This window comes from Copidosoma floridanum, unplaced genomic scaffold (assembly GCF_036245765.1).
Source record: "Copidosoma floridanum isolate Cflo_tuat_1 unplaced genomic scaffold, Cflo_Japanese_pri ptg000021l, whole genome shotgun sequence".
Classification (NCBI taxonomy): domain Eukaryota; kingdom Metazoa; phylum Arthropoda; class Insecta; order Hymenoptera; family Encyrtidae; genus Copidosoma; species Copidosoma floridanum.
Genome location: NW_028321898.1, coordinates 23,707,627 through 23,723,319, shown reverse-complemented (window position 1 = coordinate 23,723,319; position 15,693 = coordinate 23,707,627). Strand labels below are relative to the sequence as shown.

General features: G+C 37.5%; 1 protein-coding gene across 1 annotated transcript in view; it reads left to right on the top strand.

Moving 5' to 3' along the window:
• The window catches only part of LOC106638871 (uncharacterized), a 238,404-nt gene extending 225,484 nt beyond the window's left edge, over positions 1 to 12,920 (top strand). The window contains exons 6-10 of the mRNA XM_089594325.1: positions 6,380 to 6,564; positions 8,232 to 8,366; positions 9,414 to 9,610; positions 10,136 to 10,381; positions 12,493 to 12,920. Coding sequence (XP_089450451.1) covers positions 6,380 to 6,564; positions 8,232 to 8,366; positions 9,414 to 9,610; positions 10,136 to 10,381; positions 12,493 to 12,603 — 874 coding nt within the window. The 3' untranslated portion in view covers positions 12,604 to 12,920. The remainder of the gene's footprint in view (positions 1 to 6,379; positions 6,565 to 8,231; positions 8,367 to 9,413; positions 9,611 to 10,135; positions 10,382 to 12,492) is intronic.
• The last annotated feature ends 2,773 nt before the right edge of the window (positions 12,921 to 15,693 follow it).

The window sequence follows — 15,693 nt, the reverse complement described above, 5'->3', positions numbered from 1 at the left end:
TAGACCTATTTTTATTAGAAACGTTCACAATTCACACTTGCAAAATATCACTTAAATATGTTTTTTGATTATTCTTCTAACTGTAAAAATTACTTTTACGGTTAGAACTAGAAGAAGGAACACATCAGGAAGAGATAATAAAGTGTTTGTAGCATAGACTGAAATAGTTTTACACTACGAAGTGACAAATGCTTCGCTACAACTGTTGAAATACGTAGTAATTAAGAAAGTTTTCTTTTTAATGGTTTCGAAGAAATCTGATATCACTCTTTAAACTTAAGTTAAGGTAAACAACATTAACCAGTACCGATTGAAATTCATCAAGAAAAAATTGTTAATCTTTGAGTAAGTTGTCTTTTATAGAAAATTTATAAATCTACAATATTTAAAAAAATAGTTATTTAAAAAGCCTCTTTGGAGTAAAACTCATGATATACTTTGGAATTTTTATACTTATGAATAAGTCAGTAGGCTTCTAGACTTGTAATGGTTAGAATAATTTTATATCAGTGATATGCTGCATGATCACAATACCTGAAAAATGCCCAGCATTTGTCGGCAATTCTTTGTCAAGTACTCCAGTCTTGGACCCAAAAACAAATTCTTGGGCGTACCCTCACGCTTGGTCATTCGTGAATGAAGATATCAGGTTTAATGTCACTTCGGTTAATTATGGTCAGATAGGGCTTCGCTAGCGATAGTGCCCTAAGTGGTACGATGTTATCACCAAAATAATGCAGGTAATGGCAAAGAAAGCGTGATAAACGTCGATGACTTGAGTCATTCATTTACGCTCCAACAGACAATAAGTAATGTCACATGTTGTCTCTTTAAGAACCACAGTCGATGTGGCCTCAGAAGTGGGGATGTTTAAAATACTGTTTAATAGTCAAACAGTAAACTTGCCAAAAATCTGAAGGTACATTTATAAGTAATTCATAGGACGAATTTCTACGAGCATCGTCTCAAATCCAATCATCAGTAAACTTTTTTTTATTTACAATTCATAAAATTTTAGGATCGATGTGAGAAATTGTATTACCCCTTTCTTTTCATGTTTCCTTTTTGCGTGTAGTGCCATGTACGGAAAATACATACTTTTCCTCAGCACCGTGGCAGGTAATTGCATTAATATCAGCGAATCGAAAAACGCGCTCGCATCACCACAAGATTTTTCGCTCTTCAATCTTTAATTTTATATTCCCTGTTTTCCCCTCACCTTCACCTCACGTACCTTCTGTACATCCCTGTTCCTCTCTGTCACTCCACTCTGCTCCTGGATAATCGCCGAATAATCGATTCTTTGCTGTACTCTGCCACAGTCAATAAAGAACACAAAAAAAATCTCCCTCTCGACCATCGCTTCGATTTATCCTCACTTTGTTTCCCTTTTTCTGGCGCATCAACGTACAAACACACACATTCTACGTTTTTTCTCACCCCCTACTTTTTTCCCCCCAGATTTGCGCTGCTTCCTCTTTTTCTCTATTTGTTTGAAAATATACGATGCGGTTTTAAATTCTGACCCAAATAAAAAAGTGTGTTGTAAAATGTGGCATTATTATCTCTAATAAATCACATCTAAATCAAATTATAATTACTTCCATGCTTAAAACTTAATTATATCAAAACTAGTAACTAGACATTCATAAAGCTTCAGCCCATCTTTGATGCACCACAACGTTAACCTCGTCCCATCCCTTAGTACAAAAAAAAAAAAACTCGTCTGTCCCAGGAAAAAAGCTCGATACGGCATTCCGTCCGGCAAATTAAAAACACAATTGTCCGCACGTAATTGCCATCGGAGGTCGATCGCCCTGCTCCTTGTCGTCCCCCCATCGTGTGTTTATCCGCCATACTCTCAATACATAAGCAAACACGATCGAAGCGCACACAAGATTAACCAGCCGACGACGCGACGCCCAGATGCAATTCCGTATGTACAGTGGTGTACGACAAACAGTCTCTTTCTCGCGACTGATTGCTGTGAAACTGGCAATTAGCGCGCCACGCCGCCCCCTCCGCTTGCACCTCACCCTGCAATTTCCATTTTTGCACTCTGTTTCGGCGCTATCGTTTAACGCCCTGTGCTTTTTTTTGAGCTTCGCTCCTGCACTGGACGGTAAAAGGAACACTTCCGTTATCACTCCGGAAGTTAGGTACGCGTTTGCACGGGCAATTGGTCGGGGAAAATATTTTTCTGCCACATCTGCTATTGTTCCGTTGAACGATCGTAGCAACCTTTTTTTCAGTGATAAATTGATCGTAGAGTATGTTGTTTTTCAATTAATTATTGTATTGCAAGTTGCGCTAAATCTGGATCACACATGGGTCATGTAAATTCATTTATGTCCTGCAAAGTTTATAAGGTATACCATCCACAACAATATATCCCAACCGTTTGTATGAACCGAAACCATTGGGCAGTTCTAAGTCTCACGAAAATTCTCTAAGCCACCATGCATATAATATAGTGTTGAAAAAAGCATGTCACTCGTCATCGACAAACATGTACTTTCGTTGCAGTGCAGGAGCATCAAAAGCTCACCTTTATACCCGGTAATCCGTGCGCCAACTATGGCTCTTCTCTCCATCCAACCTCCAATTAACTTTCCATCAGCAATTCATCAGACCGCCCTCTGCGTCAAACAACACATGGATAACCCTGCTGTTAGTCTAGAGAATTTCTTCTTTTTTTTCCCCCGAAATCGAATACCATATCCCAATGACCACCCCTTTCTCATTTTCAGCTCGGTTTTCCCCGTAACGCATTGGATGCGAGATAAAAAAAAAAGGGGGGGGGGAATGGTTGGTTTAAGAGTGTTGTAGAAGAGGAGTTGGGGTTTCGCGCCCCCCAGCTCAAGTGATATACGTTTTAATATCCGGATGACGACGATTCACGCGCAACCCCCCCCCCCTTTTTTTGCTTTACCTCCCTCGCACTCGTGCGTGCTGCTGGCAGCTCTTTTGTCAGGCTTTCATTTTTCTATTTCCCAACTAAATGCCTCGGTGTGAACGACGACAGTTTGGATCAGTGTGGGTGTTAACGATACCTACTTTTGCAATGTCATGGCCGTTCCATGAAATGTATAACTATTTGGTTGGAAGAACCCCAGAATGATACAACTTTTCGAGCATCTTTTTGGTCAGGATAACCTTGTGGAATTGCTTCTTGAACGCGTTATGAATAAGAAACATGGCACAATGCTTTTCTTGTCGTTATGGTTTGGAAAAAAAAAAAAAAAAAAAAAATAAAAAATAACCCTCGTTTGTGCTGTCGACCAAAAATAATGGGAACAATTCGAGGAGTAAATTAAATGCATTAAATTCAAATGAAACTCTCTTAGTTCCCAAAGTTCGGACAATATGAAATTTCTTTTTGTCTCAACCAAGGGTGTTTGGTTGAATTGTTGATACGCGTATATTTTTTTGATAAATTACAGCGGTACACCTTCTAAACTAGATTTTCATCGGAAGTTCAAGTGATTTTCGATTAGAAACGATATTTTTAAGGCATCTACAAAATTAATTACCGTCTCTTGCTGTAAAGTTTTCAACTTTACTCGTGTTAAACCATACTTTTGCAACTGCTGTGAATTTCAGATCGCAAAAGATACCCGTCCAAAAGATTATCAAGGAACACATGTATGATGCGATACGATGATGTGAGATACGAATGGATCGTCGACTAAATAAAAACACGGCCCTCCGGGGACTCATAAAGTGCGCGCTATGCTTTAATCTTCCTCCGTGAACACCGAGCTCACGCATTGTGGAACTGAAAATTCATTCGCGCAAAATAAGCTTTTGCTATGCTCGTCGTTTTCTATTCTTCCAGCCAAGAATAATGCATCGATCCAACGAAATGACGCATCCATCGAGTCGTGAAAGGTACAGCGTAATGCAGAGTGAGAGTGGGAGACCATCGATGTCGCGACGTGTAATTTTTATTTCATTTTCCGCTCGCGCGAACTTTGGTACCATCACTCAAGTGCTACTGCTCTCTACTACGTCGTACGTGTAGTACTCGAGAGCGGCAGATAAATTTTCATAATGTGCGCGAACGTATACTGCTCGATGGAGTGTCTCCTGACGCATGTGTCGCAGATGAACGCTTTTATTTTCCATTTCGCGATAAATTACGTTTTACTTTCGCTGCGGATGCGAATATCGGGCATATGCAGTGGTAGTCTCATAATGGACTGGTAAAATTGATAAACGTGAACTTGGATGACCACAACTTTGGTCCGTCCACAAGGTTTCGGTTGGTATTATTTTTAATGATTTTTTCCAAAAGTATATCGTGATTCTTCAGTCCTACGAACCATATCCACGTCTTCCTGATTCTCTTTTTATCTTCGAAGTATACCTATGATAGGCAGGAAAATAAATAAATTTCTGGCACAATGAAGTATAATAATTCCACTGTCTTCCACCAGGACTTTTGTCATAAAAACAATCGAAGAGCATGATAATCAACATGATTTTTAAAAAATTCTCACCTTTCGCGAGTAAAAAAATGTAAACGATCACGGAAAAAGCTACAAGAAGCACTTTCTTCCAGGAGAAGCTTCTCATGGAAGTGAAAAACAGAATAAGTGAGGGACAACTGGATGGATTTGATCGAGGAAAGAGTCGAGGGCAGTGTGATTCCATACCTGCGACATTGACACTACGTGGAGGGAAACAATTATATGTCTCCCATAAATCACGTAGCTACAAATCATTTCGCGTATCTCATCCCCCTTCTCCTCCTCGATTCCTCCCTTTCTACCTTCCTTATACCACCGTTCAGACTCTCTTCTCACCGCGAGGGAAAAATTATTCTTTTTTTTCCTTGATTCGCGAGATTCGTGCTTCCTCACACTTGATCCTTTCGTTTTTTCGTTCGTTCGCTCTATCTAGGCTTTTCTATCCTCTGTACACGTCAAAGACTTTTAAAAGGAATAGAAGAGCAATCTCATCTCCAGCTGACTCATTGTTTGAGACTGAGCACCTGTCGATTATTTCCTTATGCAATGCAATTACGGGACAATTTATCGAGTGAAAGTCTCCTGTAGGGTTTCAGACGTTTCGCAGCTTTTTTTCGTCCTTTCTTTTTGAGGCTAGCCAGAAATAATAATAACAGTAAGTCTAGTTGTCTTCGTCATCGCGTTTCCATTATCTAAAATTGAGCCTGACTTTATAGTGTACAGTTTGCTTAGTGCCTTTTTCAAAGACTTTAAATAAATCCAAAATCAAGTGATTACATTATAATACACGGCTTAAGTATTCAACTAACAAAAGTAACCCAAACTATCTCATAAATAATAAGAATCAAATTCAGGAGACGAGCAAGAATTTTTGCTCTCTGTTCCAGCCACTGCAGGATCTTAGTATATACTTAAAAAATACGTACTGATTCACTAAAATCAGCGTAATGTGGTTACTCCCCAGCACCTCAATGGTAAAAACCCGCTTTGCTTTATCACCACCACGCACACGCACACAAATAATTGCCTGGCAATATCCCACGAAGGTACTTGAAGAAACTCGTATCCCCCGTCGCGCGTAAGCAAAACCAAGCGCGTAATCTTCGCTAAGACTTGAATCTATAGCGACTTCGGGAAGAAGAAAAGGGGACTTGGCAGCAGCTTCTCAATAATCCCACTAACGCATTCGCGCCCCAAAACCCACGTGTACATATTCATTTGGGATCAAGGGCGTGTACGCGCGCCTCGACAAATCGCGCCACTTAGCCACCGAAATCTGAGAAACGCTCGCTGGGCCAGCCCTTGCTTACCACCCCCTCCCCTGATGTCTCTTTCTTTTCTTCGCTAATTGGTCTAACTGTGCCCAAAGGATGGCTTCTCGAGACGCCGGTGCTTCAGGGATATTGTCTCTTCCCATTAGTTACCATCGCCACTGTACGATACTCCCTGTGGCTTGCAGCTCCGAAAAAGGTGGCTTTGGCCGAAAATTCGTTTACCATTTTTGTCCTACGTTACAAATCTAACGTGTAATTGTATAAAATATATAACGATGGATTTACATGAATTTTACACTCGTAGCACCTTTCGACTCGCACGCCGTACAATCGTCGAAGCAGTACTTCGTCTGTAATTACCGCCAAGTTTGCGTTCGTACCGCAAAGGGTGCGCCTACATCATAAGTACACGTAATCCACAGCAACAATGTGCAGACACTCCCATCAGGCATAGGTACTCCACCCCCAAGCAGACCCTTAAATCTTTGAAACTGTACGAACAGTTGTGTCAGAAATTCCTCGTTACCGCACCGCTGAATCCGTAGTGACACGTACATTACACTTTAATTAATGATGATCATTTGAGATGATAATATTAACGCGCCCGTTTTGCCTCTGCGTGTATCGTTGCAGCTATTGTGCGTCAGCGGCTTTCCCGCCTCGCCTGGCGCCTCCGCTGAAGAGACCCCGACTCATGCCCACGCGGTCTCAGCAGCAACAACAGCAACAACAGCAGCCACAGCAACAGCCGTCGAAACAGCCAAAAGTGACGACAAACAGCGCCGGGCTCCAGGACCTCAGCCAATTAAAAGTTTACAGTGAGTCCTGATGGCATTATGTGTCTCCTTGTTAATACTACTTTCCACATTTGTGTGCTCGCTCAAGTAAGCTTAGGGCGTTCAGTGACGCGTTACCGGTTACTCCGCGTTTGACGATTTTTATCATCAATTCATTGTTTCATGGGTACTTTTACGTTTAATAACGGGAATATCCGCTAATTAAGAATATATTGAGCCCAAATTGATTGCGGTACATTGACAATTGAGGGAGAAAAGTTACATCTCGTGCAAGAATTATACATGAATCGGGTCTTTTCTTGAGAAATAAGGCGTTGAATGATCTAAAACTCTAACAGGACTCATTAATGCCGGTCTTGTATTGCTTTTGAATATTGATTCGAAAAATAGCTATTTTCTGGTAAAAAGATAGAGCCATAGTCGATACTTGAAATTAAAAAAAAAAAAAAAAAAAAAAAAATTGAGTTCACATTTAAAGTGATCTATTTAAAACTTGCAAAGATAAATGTTTTTAGCCGAGTTTTTAATATCAATCGATACAAATTTAAACTCGATTGATTTTTTGAAACTTAAAGAATTGATGTCAACTATTTTTCAAACCAATAATGTAACAAATTGATGCAAGTCAAAACAGTATGACTGGAGTCTATTCGCTATGTGCGGCTAAAGCAAGGGATTAGACAAAACGACACTACAGTCAACCAGTGGCTGCCAATGTAAATACAATAAACACGGCTAAGTATAGCTGTTTGCACTTCAGACAGTATTAAAAATATAACTTGTACTTAACAAATGATTTAATGGATATTACATTGTAACTTCTAGTATAGCTCTTTGATTCGGAATTCATTCAGGCAGAACAATATGTGAAAGAATCATGCATTGATCGCCATCTTTGATTTACCCAACGGTTCCTAAACGACATAACGTTGAGTAAAAAATGTTGATGGTGAAGTTTTACCAGTTTGATCCAATGTAGATCTCAAATTTTTATTGCACATAACGAATTCAACGCGTGAAAATTTACACCCTCGTTTGATTATATGTCTCTCACGAACAACATACCCACGTGATATGTCTTGTCGACATCATCAGCTTTAATTAATTTTAATTGCCACTTGCACGAGGTATATACGGATACATACAGTTTTCGATGAGACGTGCCAACTAAACCCTCGAAATCGATATGATACGTGGTTTTAATTACACTCGATTTTCCTTGCACGAATCTAAGATTCGTTTGCGGTGCTCCATTTTAGCCGTGCTTGCATCGGATCTACCCTCTTACGCACAACCCCGGTATGTGCGTGAGTGTAGTGTAGGTGCCAAATCCAGTTTTTGCATCATTAACGTGAAAAATATGACTCGTCACGCTTTCATCAGATTTTTTATCGGGGTAAAGAGGTAAACATCCAAAAAAAGAGAACCAACACACTTGCAGGGCAGTGGGAAAAAGGAAAGAAACAAGGGATACCGAGAGCGAGCCGCGCGTGAAAATCCGTCGAATCGTTCATCATAGCCGCGTAATTTTTCGCAACGCAGCGTAATACTTTCAGACGCGTCGGTTAACAAGGCAGGTATAAAGTACCGGGAAAAAAAAAAAAAAAAAAAAAAATGGTCGGAAAGAGAGAAATGTGGGCTGTTGTATTTGTTTTTTTCTTCATTTTTGTTCTTTCTTCGTTGTGCAGGCAATCTGGACATACTAATTTGCGGCAACTGCCGGGAAATGTTCACGGATCTCGGGGAGCTGCTCGAGCACAAACGGGATTACTGCAAGCTGCGGTTCACCTGCAAATGCCACACGTTTAACGGCGCCACTCCCAGTACGTATGCACACGTTGGTGTGTTTCCGTGTGCCCTCGGAGCTATGGATGCATGATAGTCGCTGTTGCATGGATTAATATGTGTACTAATGCGTGTGGGATAAAGAAAGGCAAGAGAGAAAGACACGAGTATTTTTTAGCCCCCAGCTGTTGGAGCTTGCGGCTCGCTCTTGTTGAGCTAACGAAGCTTAAAGTCGTCCCTATTTACTTCTCTTGTTTTTTCTCTTTCGAAAGGGTTGGGATTTTTGTACGTTTTGGCGTCTGATACCACGACGCTGGGCTTTTTTTTATACTATTTAAGTATTTGCTAGTAAAATTCAATGGGATGCAGACAGTAATAATTTAATAATTCATCATTTAGTTTTTGGAAAAGATACGTGATCCATGGATCGATTCGCACGTTTTCATCTTTTGATAATAATGGCAATAATGGGGCTATGTTGTAGGAAAGAAAAGCTTTTTTTTTATTAATTCAGTTAACTTTTGCCAACAGTAGAAAACTGTACATCAATTTTTTTTGGTTTGGCGTCAAATTGCTTCCTAAAACTTTAAACGTGTCAAATGGGTTTCTGCATGAATATTTGGGAAATCGCAATGCATACGGGTGAGTGCATGTGCATGTAAATTTTTTTCGTTATTTTTACTCTTTGCTAAAAATGAAGTGTTAATTTTATAGCTTCGTTAGTTTTTCCTTGTCAATAATAATAATAGTATGTATTAAAAAATTTATTGTCATTTTCTTCCATTTTACTAAATTATGACTGTTACCGTCTCTAATAACTGTTTTTGCAAGCACAGTTGCCCCTTCTTAAACACAGTTTTGCTCAAAAATGTTTTACTTCAGAACAAAACTGCACAGTTCTGTAAACAATAACCGTTTTTACGTTTTCTTGGGTAGGAATATTTCATTCCAATGAAAAGTTCTCTAAAAATACAAAATTTAACCATCCTCACGTATAATTATTAAAAAAAAAGAAAAAAAAACAATCAACCTTAATTGGCGTATCGCTCTAAAACCCCCTTCCTTTCTACCACACTTCAAAACAGGAAACTCAATGGCCTCTCTGCTGTGCGTTCTCTGCAAAGATCCCTTCCCATCCGCGTGGGAGTTGATGGTCCACGCCCAGGCAGCCCACATGATCAACATCTACGAGCTCGGCACAAAGTCCGACACAAACCACTCGTCCCGGAGTCCGAGCCAGAACAACAAAGAATCATCGCAATCGCCCACGCCACAGGATCAGGTGCGTATATCCCATTACCGACATCTCGCCTAAAGTATGTGGGTTACACGTACGTGCCGACATTGATCAAAGAATCAATAATTATGTCAAAGCATCAGCAATGGATAAATTTGACGTTTTCTACAAAAAAAAGAGAATTAAATTTCGCCAAATTTTATCTACAACTGCGTTAACTACTTGATGCCATTCTTCGTTCTAATGCAACACAACGTAAATAACGAGACGGTTGAATTAAAACCTAGATCAATATCATTTAATAAAGCTCACGCCCCTTATTTAAACAATCAAAAGAGATTTGACCACTTTTTTTTAATTTCGCTTGTTTCAATGAAATATGTTTGTTTTTCTTACTCTCGTCCCTCAACAGACCAATAATCCTCCGATGCTTGGATAAGGTTGCGTAACGCAGCAGTCACTGAATACACTATTGATCATTTAAAATGAACGAGTTTAATTTTTTTTTTTTTTTTATATAAGTGGTATAGTGATACCGAAAGCACAAAAAATTGAAACATTGAATTTCAGGAGAACAAAGGCCTAGAACGAGCAGGTGAGGAGGAAGAAGAGCTGGACGGGCACGTGCTACTACCGTCGCCGGACAGCGGCAAATCGACCGACAACGAGAACGCAATGTCACCGATAAAGCTCCGCTCGGAGATGAACGGAGGCTCCGATCACGAGGAGTGCGAGGACGAGCAGCTGATCCTCGTCCAGGAAAACAATCGCGGCCCCACGACCCAATCCTGTTTCACGCGCCGTCCCATTGCCCTTGTAAGTACAACCATTTCCTGATTGAGCTCGCTCGGCCGCACGAGCTTTTGAACAATAAAAGTGCACGAGTCGGAGCTGCCGTTGGCAGGTATAATGCGAGATTGGCGATCCCCCCCCCCTGTGGGGTGGTGGTGATGGTGGTGAGCCACAGTGTACAGCCTCTTATCCACTGTATATATACCACGGGTACCACCAACCGAGCAGCCGTCACAGTCCACTAACCCCGAGGCCTACGGCTGCAACCCTTGATAATCAACGCGTACACATGCACGAAACATCCCTCACATCGGCCTTCACGTGTGCTGGACGCACGCCTCGTGCATGGAGGGCGTATTATAACCACGAGAAAGCTCGCACGTGCTCGTGGCGGGCCGTGAACGCCTCTGCGTGTACCTATCCCATGCTCTCTGATATGTTCTCGTCAAGCCCCTTTGCTTCATCTCGTCGTTAATCAAACACACCTCGTGGGTCAACGTTACACCGTGTCTGTGTTTTTGTTTCTTTTTTTTTTTTTTTTTTTTTTTTTCGATGCCGATTCTTGGGTGTACCTGTGCGTCAGCGAGAGAAACTATGAATAACAATTGTGATTCGTTGTCTCCTAGAGTTGTTTGACAAACGAATTTTGATGGGGGAGTGTCTTTTACTTTTATTGGAACAAAACGTGTAACCAAGTACTTAAAAATAGCCTTTCAGACCATTCGAAAGATTTTCAGCCAAAAGTCAATGAGGCCTTGGTGTTTCGTACTTAACTAACTCTTAAATTCGATTCATGACTTATTTTCTATATGAAAATGCTAGAAATTTCAATCCAAAATCAAAATAAAAAGTTGTCAACTTAGTGAACCAAACAAATCATAATGTTCATGTATCAATCCAGGACGAAGAACTACTTACACATTTATAAACTGTAAATCATGAAAAAAATGACTTAAGTGAGGGAAAAAGTTTTTGCACTTTATCTTAACATTGTAAACAAATACAATCATTTTAAATGATCACAAATCGGTTAACAGTATCTAACTTTTTCATCAAAGAATTTTCAAATCGTCAGATAGAAATCTTGTGAGATTAATTAAAATATTTTTTTCATACAAGTACTCACGTACGTGTATTACAGCTAAACTTGTTGTTGTGCTGACAAACGAATTAGCTCATGCCATGCAAGTTTACTAGTTTGGTAGGACGTTTATGTTTTTACAATGAATTGTTCAGAAACCAATAATGACACAATTGATATTTTCACTGTTTCAACTTTCATTGTGCACCTATATCCCACATAAATTAGTCAAATTAGCATTACCTTGAAGCAAGATTGGTTAACGGAGTAACGCACACAGATGCGCATAAAAGAAAAAGAGAAAAAAAAATGTATGCTTATCGACGGTTTAAACCACCTGCTGTGCTTTTTTATTCACGAGTCTTTCGACAAGATTTTAAAAGCTCCCGATAATGAGATCAGCACTGCTGCCGTCCATCTTAATTATTTAAATTTTAACCGCAAAAAATTTTTTCGGATGATTGACGCGTTACTGGCTCGTTAATTTTTCAAGGAAGAGTCGAAAGCTTTGAAAAATGCTTTTTAATGGCCTCGAAAGGTTAATTTATCAGTTATTGGCATCAACTCCGTTTAACGAAAGATTTTCACGTTAACAGTATTAAGTGCTCCATCCGAATACGAGATTCACATTCTAATAACCAACACACATGTATTATTACTTGAATTTGAAAATTTCGTGGCAATTCGCGAAACATGCTTCATTCATTACCATAAACGAAAACTTTCTTCAAAAGATGTTAAAAAGTGTGATGCCAGTTTGATTGTTACAAAATAATTTTTTTCCTAATTTATTTAACAAAAAAAATTATACCCACAAATATCTTGAGCCAAGCTTAGAAATATGCCTACATCATTGTTTCACTTTCAAAGAATATTATTTGGTTTTAACTCATGATTTTTCATCATCTAGGAATTTTGTTTAATTATTTCCTTGAAAACCTTCTAATTGCAACATTTCTATACTTTTATCAATAAAGTGATAATTTATTGGAAGCAACGATGCATTGGATGACCCAAATGTTTAATTAATAATACGTGTTGCAATGTTCCTTAGGAATCAACCATGGAATTGAACGCGAACACGACAAACAACGTGCTGAGCAACAATGGCGAGGCTGTGCTCACCAAAGTCCTGACCAATGGCTCGATTACTGCCAAGGAGTAAACTGAGCCATTCAAAGATGGAAACGAAAAAAAACAAAAAAAAAAAAAAAAAAAAAAACAGGATCTATCGTTATCATCCCACAACGCTACCACTATGAAACATATCGACCTTGTGTGTATTCACGGGTACTCTTTTTCTGAATCTTCTTCATCTTGTTCTTCTTTATCTTCTTCTTCCTCTTCTAGCAACCCGTAAATATTTTGTAAATAATTTACTGCTGATACGAGGAAGCGCGCGTTTTGTATGAGTGTGTGTGTTTGTGAAAAAGGAATAAAAAAAAAAGTTGAGAAAAAGATACAAAGTGAAAACCACGCCTCCGGCCCTCTTGGCGAGAGACAGTTGGACAGTTCACGTATAAGTCGTGTAAGTCGGGAACCCGTGCAAAATTAATTCGTGCTCCAAGTACATTTAGTGTGAGAAACAAATACTATCACGTTGATTATTTGTTGATACATTTGCAGTTACTTGTAGCAATTTTTTTCAGATTTGTAGAATTTAGCTGTAATTATAGTTACGATGCGTGGTTTTACTATTTAGTGGGATAAAGTGCAAAAAAATTTATCGTTTGAAATTTTGATTTGTAACTAATTGTGACCATACATAAGATCTGAAAAAGTTATTACTATTGTTGAAAATTTTGAGATTTACGATGGATTATCATATTAGCAAATAATAATTACCATAACGATCAAGACTTTTATAAATACTTTTTACTGGAAAATGGCTCAATACGAATGCGCTTCCGATAGACCGTTCTTGTCAAAGTAATTAAATTGCCTGATAAAATGTAGTCCATTATAAAACTGTTTGCTGTTTATCGTTGAATTTTTTTAGCTCCAACGTGCTAATGACAGCATTCTTTGGTTTCATAGTATAACCTTCGAATTATCGAGTAAGCTATTGATATAAGACATTTTTATGAAATCATTTATTGTAATAATTATTGAACAATAGTAAAGTGTAAAAAAATACACATCTATATGGAGCAAATAACATATTTTTCCGATAGGTGTACGTAAAATTTGGTTCATTATTTAAATTATGATTGAAACGTGGCTTGCTAGTTTTGCACGGGTTGATTTTAGTAAAAATAAATATTATACTTGAACATAAGAAAAGGGAAAATTTTATGAGATTATTTAGGCGCAAAGTGTAATTATTTATTGCACATTTTATGTATTTATCATATGAAAAAATTCATATCAATCAAATTGATATATTATCCGAGCTTTATAAAAATATATTACTAAAAATACAAGATTCATTGTGTGACATTTGTAGATCGATTGTCTAAAAAATGGAAAAGAAAAAAAGTTTGTACATATGATATTGCAATGAAAAATAAAATGTTTTAAAATCTTATTATTCGAGGACTTGCAACAAAAAAAAGTTTTTCTAATGAAATAAAACAGAGTTAACCAAAAAATGAATCTTGATTATAAATATCTCTATAAAAAATAAAGATGAAAGACAAATCAAAATATCTCAAATTTCCGTGTAAAGTACCATACAAATTTTCCATTTACACAAGACCATTAGGAAAAAAAAAATATTCTGCACGAGTAAATTATTATATTATATTCAAAAGAGAAATTGATAAAAAAATTACAATCTGATGAGAATTAAGCTTTTATATTATGAAATAAACCCAAAGAATTGTATATATCTATATGGCATTTTAAGAAAGGCTTCTGTATTTTAAAAAAGTAAATATAAAAAAAATTGCGTCGATGAATCTTTGTTTTGAGGTGAGCCCAGACACCGTAACAACATAATTATATTGTGTTGAAAAAAAATCAACGGTGGTGAGTACGTGTAAAGTGGCTCAGTATATTACGATCAGCGTTGTATTTTTCGAATTTAAGTATTAAGTGACAAACTAATAAAGTAAAAAAAAAGTTATTCACCTAACCCTTTGAATAAAAAAGCAAAAAAAATTGAAAATAAAAAGAAGTGGATGCACAGTTTAATTATAATTATTATTGCTGTGATGGTTCTCGTTACAGCATATACTTTTTACAGAAAATCTTACGAGATGTTATAAGTTTTATTTGAGAAATAAATACGTTTTAAAATTATGACATATATTTAATGTTGAGATGTTTTGTTTACAAATAAAAACTTGCATATAAGCTTTAAACAGTCACTTTTAATTGTCAATCAGTCAAGTTAAGAGCACTTATCATTGTAACTATGAAATATGATTCTGTAACTTTAAATATAAAAAAACACGGTACATTAATTGTTGCGTAATAAATAATATTAAAAAAAAATAAAAAATTTTGTCTCTTACATTTATTTTCACACTATAATTTTTCATTCGGTAAATAAGTCTTTTATTTTACTCCTGAAACTATACGATGTCATTAGGTGGAAACGAAAAAATGGAAGAATTACGTAAAAAATAGTAATGCTTCACTTGTCACAGTCATCACCTAAGGAGCAAGATCACCGGCAGCTTTTTTTTTATCCAAAAAAATTCTAGATTGTGGCGGCAATTTATTTTCTCTATTTCTGAGATCCTTTAGTAAGAGGTAGGTTGGGCAGAGTTGTAAATTACCTGATAATTGTAAAAGATACTAACATCTTCAGACCTAATTTCAACTACAGAAATTCCTATTATAATTTTTATTTTTATTGTTTTTCTCATTAATTTTTTTATAATGGTTTTCATTATGATTATAATCTTATTATATATTATTTTAAGGTGTTTCCTTACAATTACTAATGTTAAAAAATATTTGTCTTCGATTTTTACGCTAGTACAAAAAATGGGGGGGGATGACATGATGTATTACAAAAGAAAAAAAAGGCACGTGTGTAATGAGGTGCGCGAAGACGTAGCAAAAGAAGGTGTCGTAGACCACGGCGGTGGTATGTTCGTGACGTTTTGGTAAAGCAAAGCTAGCCTGCGGCTGAGGGAAAATCTCACCAGCGTTTTTTACCATTTAATTTTCTTCGTCTCCTCTTTCGGTTCTTCCTTCTGTCCCTTTACAATGATTTCTCCCTTCTCTGATTTTTTCATTCCTCATTTGTCAAAAAAATAACTAGAAAAATTCGATAGTCCCTTATCAAAGCCGAAATTTCAGT